Source organism: Ziziphus jujuba, chromosome 6 (genome assembly GCF_031755915.1).
Source record: "Ziziphus jujuba cultivar Dongzao chromosome 6, ASM3175591v1".
Taxonomy (NCBI): domain Eukaryota; kingdom Viridiplantae; phylum Streptophyta; class Magnoliopsida; order Rosales; family Rhamnaceae; genus Ziziphus; species Ziziphus jujuba.
Window position 1 is genome coordinate 7,952,576 of NC_083384.1, and position 17,396 is coordinate 7,969,971.

At 34.5% G+C, this 17,396-nt stretch overlaps 1 protein-coding gene and 1 long non-coding RNA gene across 3 annotated transcripts; both read left to right on the top strand.

The window, feature by feature from the left end:
• Window positions 1–534: 534 nt before the first annotated feature.
• Window positions 535–2,282, top strand: LOC132804301 (uncharacterized). Its single transcript, XR_009639434.1, has 2 exons — window positions 535–1,958; window positions 2,248–2,282. It is a non-coding gene; the product is annotated as an uncharacterized LOC132804301 (long non-coding RNA).
• Window positions 2,283–3,680: 1,398 nt separating this feature from the next.
• LOC107405085 (disease resistance protein Roq1) lies at window positions 3,681–10,645 on the top strand. 2 transcript variants are annotated; one of them, XM_048464589.2, is made up of 7 exons: window positions 3,681–3,841; window positions 3,929–4,410; window positions 4,817–5,924; window positions 6,034–6,378; window positions 7,881–8,543; window positions 8,661–9,248; window positions 10,392–10,645. In XM_048464589.2, exons 2-6 carry the CDS (start codon window positions 3,938–3,940, stop codon window positions 9,246–9,248), a joined length of 3,177 nt encoding a protein of 1,058 aa, XP_048320546.2. In that variant the 5' UTR covers window positions 3,681–3,841; window positions 3,929–3,937; the 3' UTR covers window positions 10,392–10,645. The 2 variants fall into 2 exon arrangements, with proteins under 2 accessions (XP_048320546.2, XP_048320547.2); XM_048464590.2 differs by having other exon boundaries at window positions 4,874–5,924.
• The last annotated feature ends 6,751 nt before the right edge of the window (window positions 10,646–17,396 follow it).

Sequence of the window (17,396 nt, forward strand, 5' to 3'; positions counted from 1 at the left end):
GGTTGGGAGACGTTGATCGTCCGGGGCGAGTCCGACGTCTCAGTTCGTTGCCGAAAGTCCAAGAAGTATTTCTTCCCTTTTTCCTCTCCATCTTGTATTACTTCTTTATCTGTCATTGTACAAATTCCACATTTATTGTATAATGCTCTGCATACTGTATTGGACGTGTAGTTGTTGTTTATGCACTGAGTTGCTGTTATTCTTTGAAGTGCTGTAAATTTGTGGAAACAAATTGTAGTAACGTGGGAGGAATAAGGGGATGTTTATAGAAGTGTGTTTTCAGTGCAGGAAATTTTTGGTTAGTCCTACCCTTAGGGGAGGAGCTGCCGGATTTTCCGTTGGAAGGTTCGGTGGTATTTCCCTGGGATCAGGGTTTGTCTAGGGTTCCGGGGAGGAATCTTGGATGGGTCCTGACATCTGTTTCTCAGTTGGGTTATGTTCAATCTCTGCTTCCCTTTTATTCAGCAGTATCTTATGCTTGGCTCACCTCTTGCCTTGGTATCGAATCCAGGTACTCAAGGTCATTGTCTCAAGGTATGCTCTGCTGTGCAAACCCACGAGTTTGATATCTCTAATATTTTGTATTTAATATCTGTAACCAACTTTTCTCTATAATTGTTTGATATTTGAATAAAAAGTTCTTATGATGATTCACTGAAATTAGTGACCTTTTTATGTTGGTTCATATTGATAAGTAAAAGTTTTCCATTGCAGAGCATCAGTCTGACTCTTGTGTGTTGTTGGATTGCTAATTGCCCTATATCTTTTACTTTCATGGTGCTTTTTTCTCTAAGTCCAACTTCTTGTCTGCAAAGAGAGCTAAATAAAAGCTTGGAATAGAGATTTAGTCTATATTATTCTTGTTAAATTTGAGATACTTAGCAGCTCTAGAACTGAGTAGAGACCTCCTGAAAACAATGATTTAATCCAGTGTTCAAGATACAATATGTTAGGATTTGTAGTTCTGATTCTTATATATATATATATGAAGTAATAGTGCAGAAAGTTTTGAAAAATAAATTCTAACCGTTAGCATTCGGCTCATCATAGTATGGAGAGAAAATGTGCTTCTGGTAACTTATGAACTAAAAACCGCTTAATTGCACATTTTCCAAGGAGGTTTTTTCATCTAAGTTGTAGGACTAAAATCCACATATTTATCAAAGGAGATTTATGAAATTCTTGGCTTCTGTGATAGTTCTATGGTGCTATAATCACAACAATATTCTTATGATTCTGGAATGATAAAACTTCAATTCCAAATCAAATGGAGAAAATGTCAACATGACTTTGATTTGTAGCTATTCCATTGTTCGTGTGCTCTTGAAGGATTACAAGTGTGAGATCCCACATCGGTTGGAAAGGGGAACGAAACATGCCTTAAAAGAGGGTGTGGATACCTTTCCCTTGCGAAGCGTTTTGACAAAACTGTGCAGGCTGCGCTCAAAGCAGACAATATCGCATGCGGGTGGACTGGGCTGTTACAGATGGTATCAGAGCCAGTACCCAGATCGGTGTGCTAGCGAGGATGCTGGGTCCTAAGGGGGGAGGATTGTGAGATCCCACATCGGTTGGAAAGGGGAACGAAACATGCCTTAAAAGAGGGTGTGGATACCTTTCCCTTGCGACGCGTTTTGACAAAACCGTGCAGGCTGGGCCCAAAGCAGACAATATCGCATGCGAGTGAACTGGACTGTTATAACAAGCCCCCAGGCCATGGTTTTTAAGTGGTTAGTTAGATTATGGACTTGGATCAAAATGGGAAAGTCGTATGTTCTGGTTGTAATTTGTTAGCATTTACCAATACTTCAGTTGAAAATGTTGAGGAAAAAAAAAAGAAAAGAAAAAAATTGGATATGAGAGGGTGGGACCCAACCCGATGATGAAATGCATGCCATTCTTGGAGGACCCATTAATGAGGAGGAATGAAAGCATATTTGACCATCTTTACTCTCGGTGTAAGTTGAATTTTTTTTTTTTTTTAAGTTTTCTTTTGTTCAATTTACCTTTATCTAAATGTGTTGGTGAGCTGACTAATTGTCACGCATTTATTAGAAAATGTCCCCAAGTTTTACCACTTCATAGTTCATATCAGTTTAATTTGCTTGTATAGATTATCATTCTAAATGACTTTCTCTATAATCTATTGAATTCATCAAATCTTTGTTTTAGTTATGTTGCTTATGTGCATCGATGCTAATATATGTGCTCTGTTTTCTTTTGAAAATATTCAGAATGGGGTTTCAGTGTGCCACGATAAGAGATATTGAAGTCGAGAAGAATATAGAGTTTGATATCTCCGAGAGTTCACCGCCCATACACGTGCTAACTGGAACAATGAATGCCGCAATGGTTTTATATTATACTGTTTATTTGGATTACTATTGGATTACTATCAATGAGTGTATTTATGTATTTATTATATAAGAAAATTATCCTTGTAAAATCCAATATATACATATATATGCGGACAAGTATGAGAAATCTATGTTATCAACAAGTTCTTAATTAAATATAATATTAACTTTTTTTTATTTGTCGTTAATTGTTAGTTATGATTTAACATATTATAATTTCATTTTAATTAGTTTTGAAAACCATATATTATTGCAATTTGTGGGTGTAAAATAAAATTACAATTTAATTACAATGTAAAAAAAATTACAATTAGAAATTTCATTAATTATCTTTATTTTTAATTAATTGTTATTTATAAAATATTATGTTATAAAAAATTAAATTTCATATGTAAATACAAATATATAAATTTACAATATTAATTAAATATATATATTTTTTTCATTTTAAAAAAATAAAAAATTATAAAATAGTCCAATCCAATCCAATTCTGTATTAAACATAAAATAATTAGTCTACCATTCAGTCCAAAACTATACCAAATATAAAACTGTATTATTCTATTCTATTTGATCCGAAACAAATCCTATCCGATCTAATCCGATCCTGCATACTAAACGCATCCTAAATGAAAAATCTAATTTTATTTTTGTATGCAATTTAACCTAATACCTATGTCTTAAACAATCCAATTAGAAGGAATTTATATTAAAAGTATATGTAAAGGGGAAACCTAGTCAAAAAAGAAGCCGCGTTAATTTAGAAACAATATCAGTTTCAACAATAACGCAAAGGTAGCATTATCAAAGGATGCGTGCTTTATTTTTTATAATTTATGTATCTTTTAATAACGCATAGGTTGTTTATTTCTGGTTTTTAGTTTTTTCTAGCTAGCTGTTTTTAACTTGCTTTTTTAATATATTTTAAATAACTATAAATTTTTATTTTAAAATAATTATAAATTTTAAAAAATAAAAACCATATTAAATTAATTTTAATTTTTGTATTTTTTTCTTTCATTTAAGATTGAAATTAATTGAGATGATTAATAAATTTTAATACTACTTTATTTAACCTAAACAAATTATATAAATCAATTAAATAGAAAAAACATAAAAGAGCAAATGCAACTTAGTGCTCTTCGCTTTTCGCTGGATAAAAAAAAAAAAAACAGGGACAGAAGAAGAAGTTACTTTTATATGGTGGAAGGTGCAGTGCAATGATAAAAAATATTTCAGTACGAACGTAGGGTCCTGGATATATATTGACTAATATTGTTTATTTTTTATAATAAAAAAAGAAGGATCTTTTTGTTACTGTTCATGTTGACTGATAGAATTCACGCGGTTTCCCCTGCTTTCCTACAAAACAGAGTGAGAGAAACACACAGCGATTTGGACAAGCAACAAGACGGTTTTGGTACTGTTGTGAGTAGCTGCGGCACCGTCGTTGGAAGGCAAAGGTGTGAGGAACAGAGGCACAGGTAGTTACTAGTTAGCCCAAGACCAAGCTTCCATTCAACTTTTTTTTTTTTCTTTCTAATTTATGACATTTGCTTGTGTATTTGTAGGTTATAAACATGGCTGCTTCATCATCCCCTTCTCAAGAAAAGTATGAGGTGTTTCTCAGTTTCCGAGGCGACGACACCCGTGTTGGTTTTACTGGATATCTTTATAATGCTCTGTGTCAAAAGCGTATCAACACATACAAAGATGATGAAAACCTTGAGAGTGGACATAAGATATCAGAAATTGAGGATGCGATTAAGGAATCTAAGATTTGCATAATAGTTTTCTCCGAAGATTTTGCATCATCCACATGGTGCTTAGATGAAGTGGCTCGCATACTCGAATGCAAGAGAGATGGAAATGATATCATACCCATTTTTTATGGCATAGAACCATCCATTGTACGGAAACAGGAGCAGAGTTATGCAGTATCATTTGGTAAACATGAACAACGTTTTAAGGACAACATGGACAAGGTGCGACGTTGGAGGGATGCTCTCAATAAAGTGGCTGCTCACAGAGGTTATGATTCAAAGAATAAAAGGTAACTTTCTATATCATATTTATTTTATACTATATATATTATAAATTATCACATATCTGCTAGATTTATAAGACTAAGGAGCGTAGTTTAATATTTATCAAATCATGCGACAATATTGGAATCCATCAATTTTAATTAACCATATTTGATGATATTTTCTCTTTTTTTTTTTTTTTTTTTTCTTTGTTAAAAAGTGAAAACACAATTGCTAGCACTATTTCCTCTTTAATAGATCGCTAAGTGCAACTAAAATGTTGAATAGAAACTTAAATCATCAGGATATACAACGAACATAAAGTATTATAATTAAAACCATTTATATTTACGTTTATTTCTTTTAAATATTATACACTTAAGATTCCTCTGTTTCTAACAATTTGAGTTTGATAATGTTTTAATTATCCAGCCCTGAATACAAGTTTATAGATGAAATTGTTGAAGATATTTTGTCGAAGTTGTGTAGATACCCATCAACCTGCGATCACTCCAAGCGGGGCTTGATTGGAATTGAAAATCGTATCAAGGAAATTGAAGAATTGTTATGCATGGAGTCAATGGATGTTCGCACCATAGGTCTTTATGGCATGGGCGGTATTGGAAAGACCACCCTTGCTCTTGCTGTATTTCAAACGTTATCTCATCATTTCGAAAGTCGTTGCTTTCTTCGCAATGTTAGAGAAGAATATGAGAAGCATGGCATAACGGAATTGAGAAAGCAACTTCTTTCCCAACTGTTCTATCATGATAAAACTATTCCAAGCTTGGAATCAACTCATCTTCAAGAGAGACTCTGCCGCACAAAGGTCCTTATAGTTTTAGATGATTTGGTCGATGCAATATCCCAATTAAATGAATTGTTACCTAAAGAGTACAAGCTAGGTGCTGGAAGCAGAATCATTGTCACAACTAGGAATGCACAATTGGTTAGATCAAGGACAGACAAAGTTTACGAGGTTAAGAGGTTAAATGATATTGAAGCTCTTAAGCTCTTCCGCTTACACGCTTTTAAAAATAATTGTGTTCTTGAAGGATACGAAGCTTTATCAAAAAGTGTGGCCGATTATGCATATGGCAATCCATTAGCTCTTGAAGTCTTGGGTTCTTCACTTCACTCCAAAAGTGTAGAAGAATGGAAAAGTGCATTGGATGAGCTGCAAATGGAGCTGAACCCGAAAATTGAAGAAGTGTTGAGAATAAGTTTTAACCAATTAGGCAAAAAAGATAAAAAGGGCTACACTCCCATCCAGGATGTATTTCTTGACATTGCATGCTTTCATGACGATGGCGTTGATAGAAAATTTGTAGAAAACATGATACATGATAGTGGTGCGACCAAAAAAATAAGTGATCTCATTGATAAGTGTTTAATAATTGAAGATAGCAACAGCTTGTCCATGCATGCTTTAGTACGACAGATGGGCAAGGCAATTGTTTATGATGAAAACAAAGAACCAGGACAACGTAGTAGGCTGTGGAAGGCTCAGGATGTTCGTCATGTATTGGAGAGAAATACGGTAAGTGAAAACTTATTTATACATTTATTTGTGTATATATACTAGTTAATACATTTCCTTTATATATTGTATTGTTACAATTAATCTATCACGTTGGTTTGATTTTCAGGGAAGCTGTACAATAGAAGGCATATCATTGAACCTGTTTCAACTTGAAAAGGATGTTAAAGTGAGGCCTACAGCACTCTCAAACATGCACCATCTACGAATTCTTAGATTTTTTGATGCTGCATTTGATTGTGAAGGCAAATTCAGGGAGAGATTAGGATGGGCTCCTTGCAATAAAATGTATCTTCCTCTTGAAGGTATTGAATATCTTTCCGATGAGTTAAGGTATTTACAGTGGGATTCATACCCTTCAAAATATTTGCCATCAAATTTTAATCCAGAAAATCTTTTTGAACTTGTTATGCGTGGGAGCCAACTTGTGGAGTTACCTTGGAATGATGACCAGGTATACTATCCTAGCTTAATTAATTCATATATATGTATGTATATATATGTGTGTATGTCTAAGTATGACTAAGTCAGATAATCTGCATCCAATAAAATGTGGGTGCACGTGGTGGGATGTATAACCTTGAATTATACAACTCACCAGATCTAGTGGGACATGCATCCCTACTTTATAAAGATCAGAATATCTTGATGAAAATTAATGCATGTATGTATATATACATATAGAGTAGTCCTGACCCTATTGCATCCGGACCATCATTTAAAATTTCATCATTTTCTTCCTCACCTCTCCTTTTTCCTCTGTTTTCGCTCCGTCTAATAACTTTCTCACAAACAACAAACTACTCGTTGTTTCTTCACCATAGCCCACTGCATTAAATGATAAAGGTTTTGTTTTTTATTTTTTATTTTTCCCCACAAGCCTCTTTCCCCTACTTTTAGCGATAAAGAATGAACCATTAGGAATTTTCGTTGAAACCCCATGCATTTATTTATTTAATTTTTTGCCTAAAACGATTATCTACCCTCTTTTTTCTTCCACATACCCACAGTGGAAGAGATTTCTGTAACTCCTAAAAACCTCAAAACTTGGTTTTCGATCTGTACCTTCAAGGGTTGAGTCAGTGGGACTGGCTATGTTTTTATGAGTCTTCTTAGTACTTATTTTGCACCCACTGGAACCAAAAGAAGCATCTTTAGCTCTCAAATCGTGTGGCTGAGTAGTTGTATAGGCAGAATTTGATGTTACAAGTGCCTTAGGATCATCTTCAGCCAGTTTTTTTTTTTTTTTTTTTCTGTTTGGGACTTGCCTTTATAACTTTAGATACAGTTATGTCAATCCATCTGTCTGACTTAACCTGCAAAACCACAAACCAGGAAAAAAAAAATAATACTAACAAATAAACAAATAAATAAATAAAGGAAGCTAAGAAAATATAGAAATGGAGGAGAATGATTAACCGCGAATAGTGAGAATTCAGAGAGACAAGAAGGGATTTTTTTTATATATATGTATTTATTACCTGAGAGGAATGGGTCTTTGGTGATGATGTTTGGATCTATAGGAGGAAGGTTTTTGAGATTAAGAATGGATCTATTTGGGATTGAGTAAATCTTCTTCTCCATCTCCCTTACATGTCTGTCTTTTTGGTGAATTTACATGTCAGTTCTTGGGATAGCCAAAGTTAATAGTCTCCATCTAAAATGACGAAGTGCGAAATCCATTCCCTAACCAACCAAGGGAAGTAGGCTGCCAAAAACTGCTCACGGTGAGAGATGGGTGGGAAATGAAGGAAATGGGAGGGAAAAGAAAATCAATTCTAATCAAACGGTCATCAGAAAGGAAAAATATATATATATATTTCTGGTCCGGACAGAAACGGTCATGACCGTCCTGCCTCTCTCTCTCTCTCTCTCTCTATATATATATATATATATACTGTATTGCATATGTAGAAGGATTTAATTATTAATTATTTTTTTTTTGGTCTGTGACAGCCCATTAAGAATTTGAGGATGATCGATCTTAGCTATTGTGAGAGCCTTATTCAAATACAAAATTTGTGTGGGGCTATAAATCTTGAAATGATAACTATTCAAAGTTGTCCAAGTTTGGTTCAAGTTCCTTCACGGTTTAAGAATCTGAACAAGCTTTGGTATCTAGATTTGCATTGCTGTAAGAATTTGAAAGATGGCTTCGAAAATCTTCCATTGAATATAGAATATTTATCATTGAATGGGACGGCAATAGAAGCATTGCCCTCGTCATTTCGGGATTTTGAGAAACTTGAAGAATTAGATGCGGGATATGCTAAGAATCTGACAGGTGGCATAGAAAATCTTCCATTGAATATAAGGGTGTTATCATTGTATGGGACGGCAATAGAAGCATTGCCCTCATCATTTCGGGATCTTGAGGAACTTGAATATTTAGATTTGGGTCATTGTAAGAATCTGACAGGTGGCATAGAAAATCTTCCATTGAATCTCCAAACTTTATTTTTAATTGGTTGTACGAGATTGAAATCAATACCAGTACTTCCATCAGGTTTAGATTTTTTGAATGCAAGTAACTGCACATCGCTGGAGACAATGTCAAGTTGGAGCGATATTCACCAAGTTGAAGGACTAAGGGAAGACTATAGTTTTCTTTATCGTCAGGTTGGTTTTACTTTGTATATAAATATACACACACACACATATTTATGCTCTAATAATATATGAAATGGATGATATTTTTTTCAGTGACTTGATTTATTTGTCGTCCATGTTGTACAGGCGGTGTATCCAGGAAATGAAATCCCCGAGTGGTTGAGCCATCAAACTGATGATGGGAACCCACTCCATATTCACCTTCCCCCCAATTGGTTCCCTATTCACTCTCCCCTCTTCGGATTTACTTTTTCCGTTGTTTTTAGGGTATATGGATATGTGTCTTCTGCTGTAATCCGTCTTGAAATCAATTTAAAAACCAACGTCAACAGTGATGACCGTCATTATTGGACAGAACGCAATTTACTTTACGATTTCCGGCCCAAAATGTATCGATCTGAAATGGAACGTGATCACGTCATCATAGCGGACGTGTATTTAGATTTGGAAAAGTTGTTTGGGGAAGAGTGGTCCTCTGTTTGTTGCAATGTCACCGAGGCTTCTTTCCGTGTGTATATAGAGGGGATTTGGGGCATCGATTGGGAGATCAAAAAGTTTGGAGTGGGATTGTTGGCAAATACGTGGGGTACTGCAAGGAAAAGTAAAAGACGATTTAGTGAATGCAGTGATCAAGCCAGTGGATACCAAGACAAAGTTGACTCGCATGATCCTCACGCCAACTCCAAGAGAATCAAGGCCCAATCAAATAATTAGGTAAATCATTTTTACAATTTTCTCATTATTAATAATTAACATTATCTTTTCTTTTTTGAATCTACACAAATAAGACGTAATTAATTTAAATGAATGGAAATGGGCTCATTCTATTGATATTTAACAGCCTTGTATTTTTGTACCATATTATTATTGCCTTTTTGATAAAATACGTTTGAAGGGGTAATTTTTGTGTTTTGATCAAATCTTCTGGTAGAAGAACACTTATTATTACTAGTGCTAAAGTAGCACATCAGACCCTGATATCTGTTTTCAATTGAATATAAGGTCAGTTTATTTTTGTTTGTCATTTGAATATTTTTCAACCAGCCACAAAAACAGAGCAATGCTGAGTTACTCTGCATTTTATTGGGCTTTTTGTAACTTTTTTGATCTTCAAGTCAAAAACTTAAACTTATTAAAAAAAAAAACTTATAAAGGAATAAAAGAAAGATTTCAACCAATATATATAATAAAGACAGAGAGAGTGGATGATTAAAATAATATATATATGTAGATATATATATATATATATATAGATATATTTGATTATAACATATATATATATATATATATATATATATATTTGATTACTTTATTTATAAGACTACAATTTTGATTTTACCATTAACATACATAAATTACGATCCTTCTAGACTCTTGTAAGAAATGTGAAAGAGGCTGCTAGAATGAACAATAGAGAATGTTACAGATATAGGGTCGATGCTCTGACTCCACAATTTTATATAATTTTCCTTATATTACTCGACAGTTTCTGTTGTAGTTTTGTTTTGCGAATATATTTTGAAACTTGTATGCTATAAATTTTTGTGAGAACCCATTTTAATTTGCTTATTTTCAGCCAAGTTTATACTTTCTCACGAAGACCTCTCTACTTTTCCTAATAGCAGCAAAAATTAACAAACACTATTGATTTGTCATTGACTATTCTCTATTTATATAATGTTTTTAGAAGAAGAATAATATGCTTAGAATCCAACAGAGAACTAGTTTTGAATTTCATCAATTAGTAAGAGCATGCTGATTAGTGCATTTATCGAGCTAGTCTATTCCTCTGTTTCTGGTGGTGAAGCTTTACCACTACATTATTATGATTTTCTTTTGCTTGCTGTGATCCGACAGATTGTGTGAAATGCAGAGGAGAACGTCACTAGGCAAAACACATGGATGGCTCTGCTTCAGGATTCTCAAGGATTTAGAAATGCAAAATTTCAGTAAATATGCATCTGTACCAATGCAATAATGTGGAAAATTGTCCTGCTTTTGGTGTCATTAATTTTTTTTGTTTGGCTATTTTAAATGATGGTGTTGGGTGAACAAATACTGCATCTTAATGATTTCTTATGCTATCGAATTAAGTAACGAGATTGGCCATATATATTTTTGTTCTAGTTTTAGCTGGAGTTATGCTTATTCTGTTGCATTTTTCTTTTATATACTTCAAAAAGAGAGAAAATGTGCGTGTTGTTGCTTTAAAAGTCTTTCGTTTATTTTTTTTGCTATTACATTTTTGCAACTTTATTATAATGCATATCAGGTATGCATTATAAAAATAAAGATTATACATTTTTAATTGGCTGATAACATAATTTGTATTAGGTTTTTAAAATCTTTCTATTAAAAGTTTATATATGTGATCAAGTACTGATGATTTTTTGGTCGTGTATTTATATCATATTTAAATATTATATATATATATATATATGAACTTTTTTTTTTTTTGAATTTTGTTTAAATAAAAAAGAAGAAAAACATATTGAATGATTAAATTCGTAGTGCATATACTTCATGGGCCGAAGTACATATAGAAATAGGAGAAAGAGGTGCATGTAACTAAGAAACACATATTGTTATTAAAGAAATATCGGAAGCACTGAATTTCATCCTAAACACAAAAGGACAAGCAGGAGTCAATGCCCGAACGACCACGCTTGGTCACTGCAGAGCCCCAGAATCCATCTTTTCCAACTTTTTCCAAACACCTTTTTTGGAGCCTCAAACCACATACATAAAACCCAAAGGGTCTTATCTGGTACTTTTTTCCTGTTACTTTCAGCCAACTTTCATACTTCTCAAGAGGACCGTTACTCTCCATTCTTGTACCCTCTCATTTTACTACTAGCAGCAAATTAAATTAGCAAAATTTTGAGAGTAATCCATAGACCAAGCCTTTGTCCATGCTAAGTAACAAATTGACAGTACTTTTTAATCTGCATTAAGCTGTTGTTGATAGTTGGACATTTATTAAATGCATTGAACTTTTGAGATGTTAGGATTTTGATAGTAGACAAAATTATAGGAAATTTAATAGCTGATGTGTTTTTCGGGTGTAGCAATCAGATTGTCTTCTCTGAATCAGTTATTCTAAATGCACTCTGTCTTAGAAGTCATAAATTCCACTCTGTAGCATTTGAAAGGTCTGCTTTTCTAAGATTGTGGTATGGTAGTTTTAAATTAACAAACGATATTGAACTGTCACTAGCTATTACTTATTTGTATAATGCTTTCCAGAAGAAGAATAATATACTTGGAACCCAACAAAGAATTAGTTTTGAATTTCATGAATTAATAGGAGCAACCTTGTTAGTCATGCTCTTATCAAGCGGCTCTCTTTCTGGTTGTAAAAGCTTTATGAGTACATTGTTATGATTTTGTTATGCTCGCTGTGGGTGATCGAAACAGATTATGTGAAATGCAGAGAAAAAAATTTCAGCAGACCAAACACATTGATGGCTCCTATTTAACTCAAAAGGTCATGGAAATGCAAAATTTCTGTTTTGCATAGAATCACAGAATAAACGAATTGATGGCTGCTGTTGTTTTTCACCAAAGCTATATTACGGTATTGCCCCTCCAACCAGCGGGTGGAAAATCAATTTTGGTCCTGCCTATAAAGATTGTCAATCGGATGTGGCTATGGTAGATGGTGATAGCATGGGTAGAATCAGCTACCTGGCTTATTAATTCGCATATATGTTTTTTTTTTTTTTTTTTTTTTTTTTTTGGGGGTAATAATTCGCATCTATGTTCTTGCAGAGTATTCTCATGAAGCTGAAACTAAAGATATTGACAGGGCTTTTGGGGGTGGCGGGCAGGAGAAGAAGAATTGGAAAAATCTCTTGTGGTCCATCTACCCGAGTGCAAAACAATACTCATTAAAATACACATATTTTAATCCTCTTATTTCTTTTTCTTTTCTTCTTTATCCTTTAATTTTCATTAATTTGGACAATGCAAATAGAAAAATTGAATCTTTTCCTTTCTTTTACCTCATATTCCACTACCACCTATATAATGCAAAAAACCTAATTCCAAAGATAATTTGAGGTTAAATTGGGACCGAGGTTAATTTGGAAATGACAGAGCAATTTTTAAAAGATAAAATATTTTCGTCAATCGATATATGCCTGAGCTCTGTATGGACAATTGTACTTTCTCATAAAGTACAAGCCACATTAACTTACAAGCAATTTCAATTTTAATTTTGATCCCCATGGCCAGCTCTTAAATATAAATAAATAAAATCAGAGAATGATGAATTTTGCCTTATAATTTATGTATAGTTTGGTAACTTGTGATGACTTTTACCTCATACTTTATGAATAGTTTGGTAATTTTCTGTGTTTTTTATTTTTTTTTTATGATTTGTTCACTTCAAATATTTGTCTAATATTTGTCTGTGTTAGTTAATCATGCTTGAAATTTGTTATAAACATCAAATGTTTATAAAACCTGAAGAAAAAATAATCTTAAATAACAAATTAAAAACCATTTAAAATTGTTATTAATTTGGTGTCATGTATTTAATTTTTTTCTCTTAATTAATTGAAAGAGGTCAAACAAATTTTAACAAATACTAACTAAGCAAATTAAAGAACACGCAAATAAATAGAAAAGCACATAATTTATTTTTTTGATTAACATGCAATTAAGTTCTCTTTTGTTTCTTTGCCACAGAGAGAGAGAGAGAGAGAGAGAGAGAGAGAGAGAGAGAGAGAGAGAGAGAGAGAGAGAGAGAGAGAGAGAGAGAGAGAGAGAGAGAGAGAGAGAGAGAGAGAGAGAGAGAGAGAGAGAGAGAGAGAGAGAGAGTGAGTGAGTGAGTAAAAAAAACAAAGAGAGAGAGAGAGAGTGAGTGAGTGAGTAAAAAAAAAAAGTCTTTCTTTTTTATTTCTTGGAAGGTGCAATGTAACAATAAAAACAGTTTCCAAATAAATTAAATAATAATTATTTGGGTGAGAAATTCTGATATGAACATCAAATTCATAGTGCATTGACTCGGCTAAAAGAGTCTTTTACAATTTTTTTTTTTTAAAAAAGTTATTTTCGTTATCACTGGTATATGTTGACTTATCATTATACCAGTATATGTTGACTAAAAATTAAAAATAAAAATAAAGTTGATGCGGCTTGACTTTTCATTAATACGAGACGACTAAAAGTAAAAATAAAAAAAAGTTAATGCGGTTAACAAACACCTTTGGGTTAAGAAACTTTTCCAGTATCAATAAACTTTCCAAGCTTAGATATCTTAACTTGAAGTACCGTAAAGGCTTAAGAAAATTGGGACCAGAGCTTCCATCTAGTTTAAAGACAGTTTGGGTTGATTACTGTTCTTTAATTTTTTGGGGTCTTAAACCTTCGTATCCAATAGATCCCATCTTTCCCGAGATCACTAAACCACAGGACTATATCTTTTTGGTGATCATTGGGTCCCGACTAATCTGAATCGAGCCGGATCGGACCAAAGCGTGTGAAGCTCTCCCAGCGCCAATTTTCTTCGTTCACAAGACTCGAACTTGAGACCTTGCTTAAGGAAACAAATGCCAAACCACTTGAATCAACTGGCATTAGTGTTGATTAATGTTCTTCATTGAACTCATTCTTGGATCCTTTAGAGCCATGCCAATTATGTTGTTCAGCATTTTGCATGGATTGCTTCGAGTTGATAAGGAGGCAAGACAGCAAAACAATAGCATTTTCATCACTGAAAAGATTTCTTCAGGTTTTTCTTGTTGGGGTGAGAAGGTTATGACCAAGAGCAAGCTAGCTTGAAGTGTTAGCAACAAGCAAGCTTTTGGTGATGCTCTTGGGAATGGTTGTGTGTGAGTTGTGTTTTTAGGTTTTGGTTATGGTGTTTTCTGGTTTTTAGGGTTCCTTAAGTGTTCTAAGGTGTTGAAGAAGAGATAAGAAGAAGAGGAACACGTTGGCTTTTGAAAATAAGGCTTAGATGTGTAGCCATTTCATTCATTTTACTATATAAGCTTGAAATTACAACTAGTTTACACATGCCAAGCATGTGAGCTTACAAAATGAGTAAAATATTTGAAATTTAAAAAGTAAAATGGTCAACACCTAAATTTTCATACACAAAAGAGTCAAAAACCAGCTGCAACATGTCTATTCCAAATATAGTAAAAAGTGGCACATGGTTTGAACTAAGTTCCTATTGTTTAACTAGTTTGGGTAAACAACCAAACTAGCTTCACCTACTTAGTTCCCCTTTGTATCTGCTTATGAAACTTGGTTTGAAGCATCCTTGGTCATCAATAAATATTGTTCCAAGAGCTAGGAAAGTTCTGGAACCGGATCATGGGCCAAACAGCTCCAAAACTGGCCCATACTCTGCATACTGGGCCCATCAGATACAGCAATCTGTTTGGAATAGAAAATGGACTTTCCCATGTAATTTTGACCTGAAATTTGAACCAGAGTCTTCTATATATGTCTGTAGACATCCCTCAAAATTTCAGCCCAAAAATCCATTTGCAACCTGAGATATAAGATAAATAGTGGAGCTATGTTGCTGGAAATTATGAATCCAGCACCATAGGCATTTCAAGCATAACATTCCTACTCTTTTGTGCATAATTTTGCCTATAATTTGCATACATAACTTAGGCACAAAACATTATCAAAATATACCTTGCATAAATTAAAAACATACAAAAAAATATAAACTCATAAAAGGAAAGGATTTGATACCAAGGTGTGCATGCTAGCCGGTGACATGCACCATCAAGTGGCAAAATTGCCACACTTCAACACTCCTCCTTGGCAATTTTGTATGAGACGTTGAGAAGTCCTCTCAATATCTCAAATCTCTTCTTTCCCAATGGCTTGGTGAAGATATCCTCCAAGTTCTCCTCGGAAGTCACATACTCCAACTTCACTTCACCACTTGCTTCAAATTCCCTTAAGGAATGATACTTGACCGGTATGTGCTTGGTCCTCCCATGTTGGACTGGATTTTGTGCAATTGCTATTGCTGAAGTATTGTCACACAATATTACCGTGGATTCCTCTTGCTTCAAGCTCAAGTCCTCCAATAATTTCCTAAGCCAAACACCTTGATTAGCACAACTTGAGCAAGCAATATACTCGGCTTCCGCGGTGCTTTGTGCAACGGTTTGTTGCTTCTTGGAATTCCATGAGAAATGACCATTTCCAAGAGTGTAAATGTAGCCCGATGTGCTCTTGCTATCATCCAAAGAACCAGCCCAATCACTATCACTATAACCAAGCAAAACTTCATTCATGCCATCCTTGTACCATATACCAAAATCACTAGTACCTTTCAAATACCTTAGGATTCTTTTTGCACAACTAAGATGATTTTGTGATGGACTATGCAAAAATCTTGACAAAACAGCCACACTAAACATGATATCTGATCTAGTAGAGCATACATATAAAAGGCTACCAATTAAACTTCTATAGATGGAAGGATTTACCTTTGGAGAATCATCATCCTTCACCAACTTGGTGCCTTCATTCATAGGTGTGGCAACGCTATTACAATCCTCCATGTCAAACTTCTTGAGCAACTCCTTCACATAGCTTTCTTGAGATATGAAGATGCCCTTGGATGATTGGACAACTTCAATTCCAAAAAAGTATTTCATCTCTCCAAGGCTAGACATCTCAAAGTTCAATTCTAGCTCACCTTTGAGGTTGCTCACTTCTTTCTCATTACCACCGGTCACTAGGAGGTCATCAACATAAAGAGACACCAACACCATGCAACCATGAGTCCTAATATACAATGTAGGCTCATTAGGACTCCTCCTAAATCCATGCTTTGTCAAAAAACCATCTATCTTGGCATACCATGCCCTAGGAGCTTGTTTAAGGCCATACAAGGCCTTGTGTAGCTTGTATACCTTCTCTTCACTTCCTTTCTTCACAAAACCTTCGGGTTGCACAACATAGACCTCCTCCTTCAATATTCCATTCAAGAAGGCTGACTTCACATCAAGGTGATATACTTTCCAAGACTTTTGTGCCGAAATTGCAAGAAGAAGTCTTATGGTTTCCATCCTTGCAACCGGTGCAAAAGTCTCTCCATAATCCACACCGGCTTGTTGTGCATATCCTTTGACAACAAGCCTTGCCTTGTGCTTATTTATGGACCCATCCGGATTGTAATTGGTCCTAAAGATCCACTTCACCCCAATAGCATTCTTTCCCTTCGGTTTTGTTACCAAGCTCCAAGTGTCATTCTTGTTTATCACATCGATTTCATCTTGCATGGCTTGTCTCCACTCTTTTCTTGCCATAGCCTCATGGACATTGATTGGATCACTCAATGCCACATTACACCTTTCATAAATCTCATTAAGAGGTCTTGTGCCTCTCACACCATCACCAATCTCCAAATCAGCCCCTATGGAGATTTCTAGCTCATTCTCATCATATTCATCATCATGGGTAGCACCTTCATCATTTCCTTGTTCCTCATCATTATCATGAGCTTCAAGCCGATTGTCTTCATCCATACTAGCCAACTCCTCCTTACTACAAACCCATTTAGCTTCCTCATCAACTTTCACATCTCTACTTATCACAAGTTTCTTGGTTTCCAAGTTATACACTCTATATCCCTTGGTCACATCACTATAGCCAACCAAAACACCAACTTGTTACCTTTCATCAAGCTTTCCTCTCTTCTCTTGCGGTACTAGGATGTAACAAATGCTTCCAAATACCCTTAGATGATCAAGAGAAGGCTTATATCCAAACCAAAGCTCAAATGGGGTTTTACTCCTCAAAGACTTGGAGTAAAGCCTATTTTGGATGTAGATGGATGTATTAACTCCTTCGGCCCAAAACTTCTTTGGCAAGCCACTT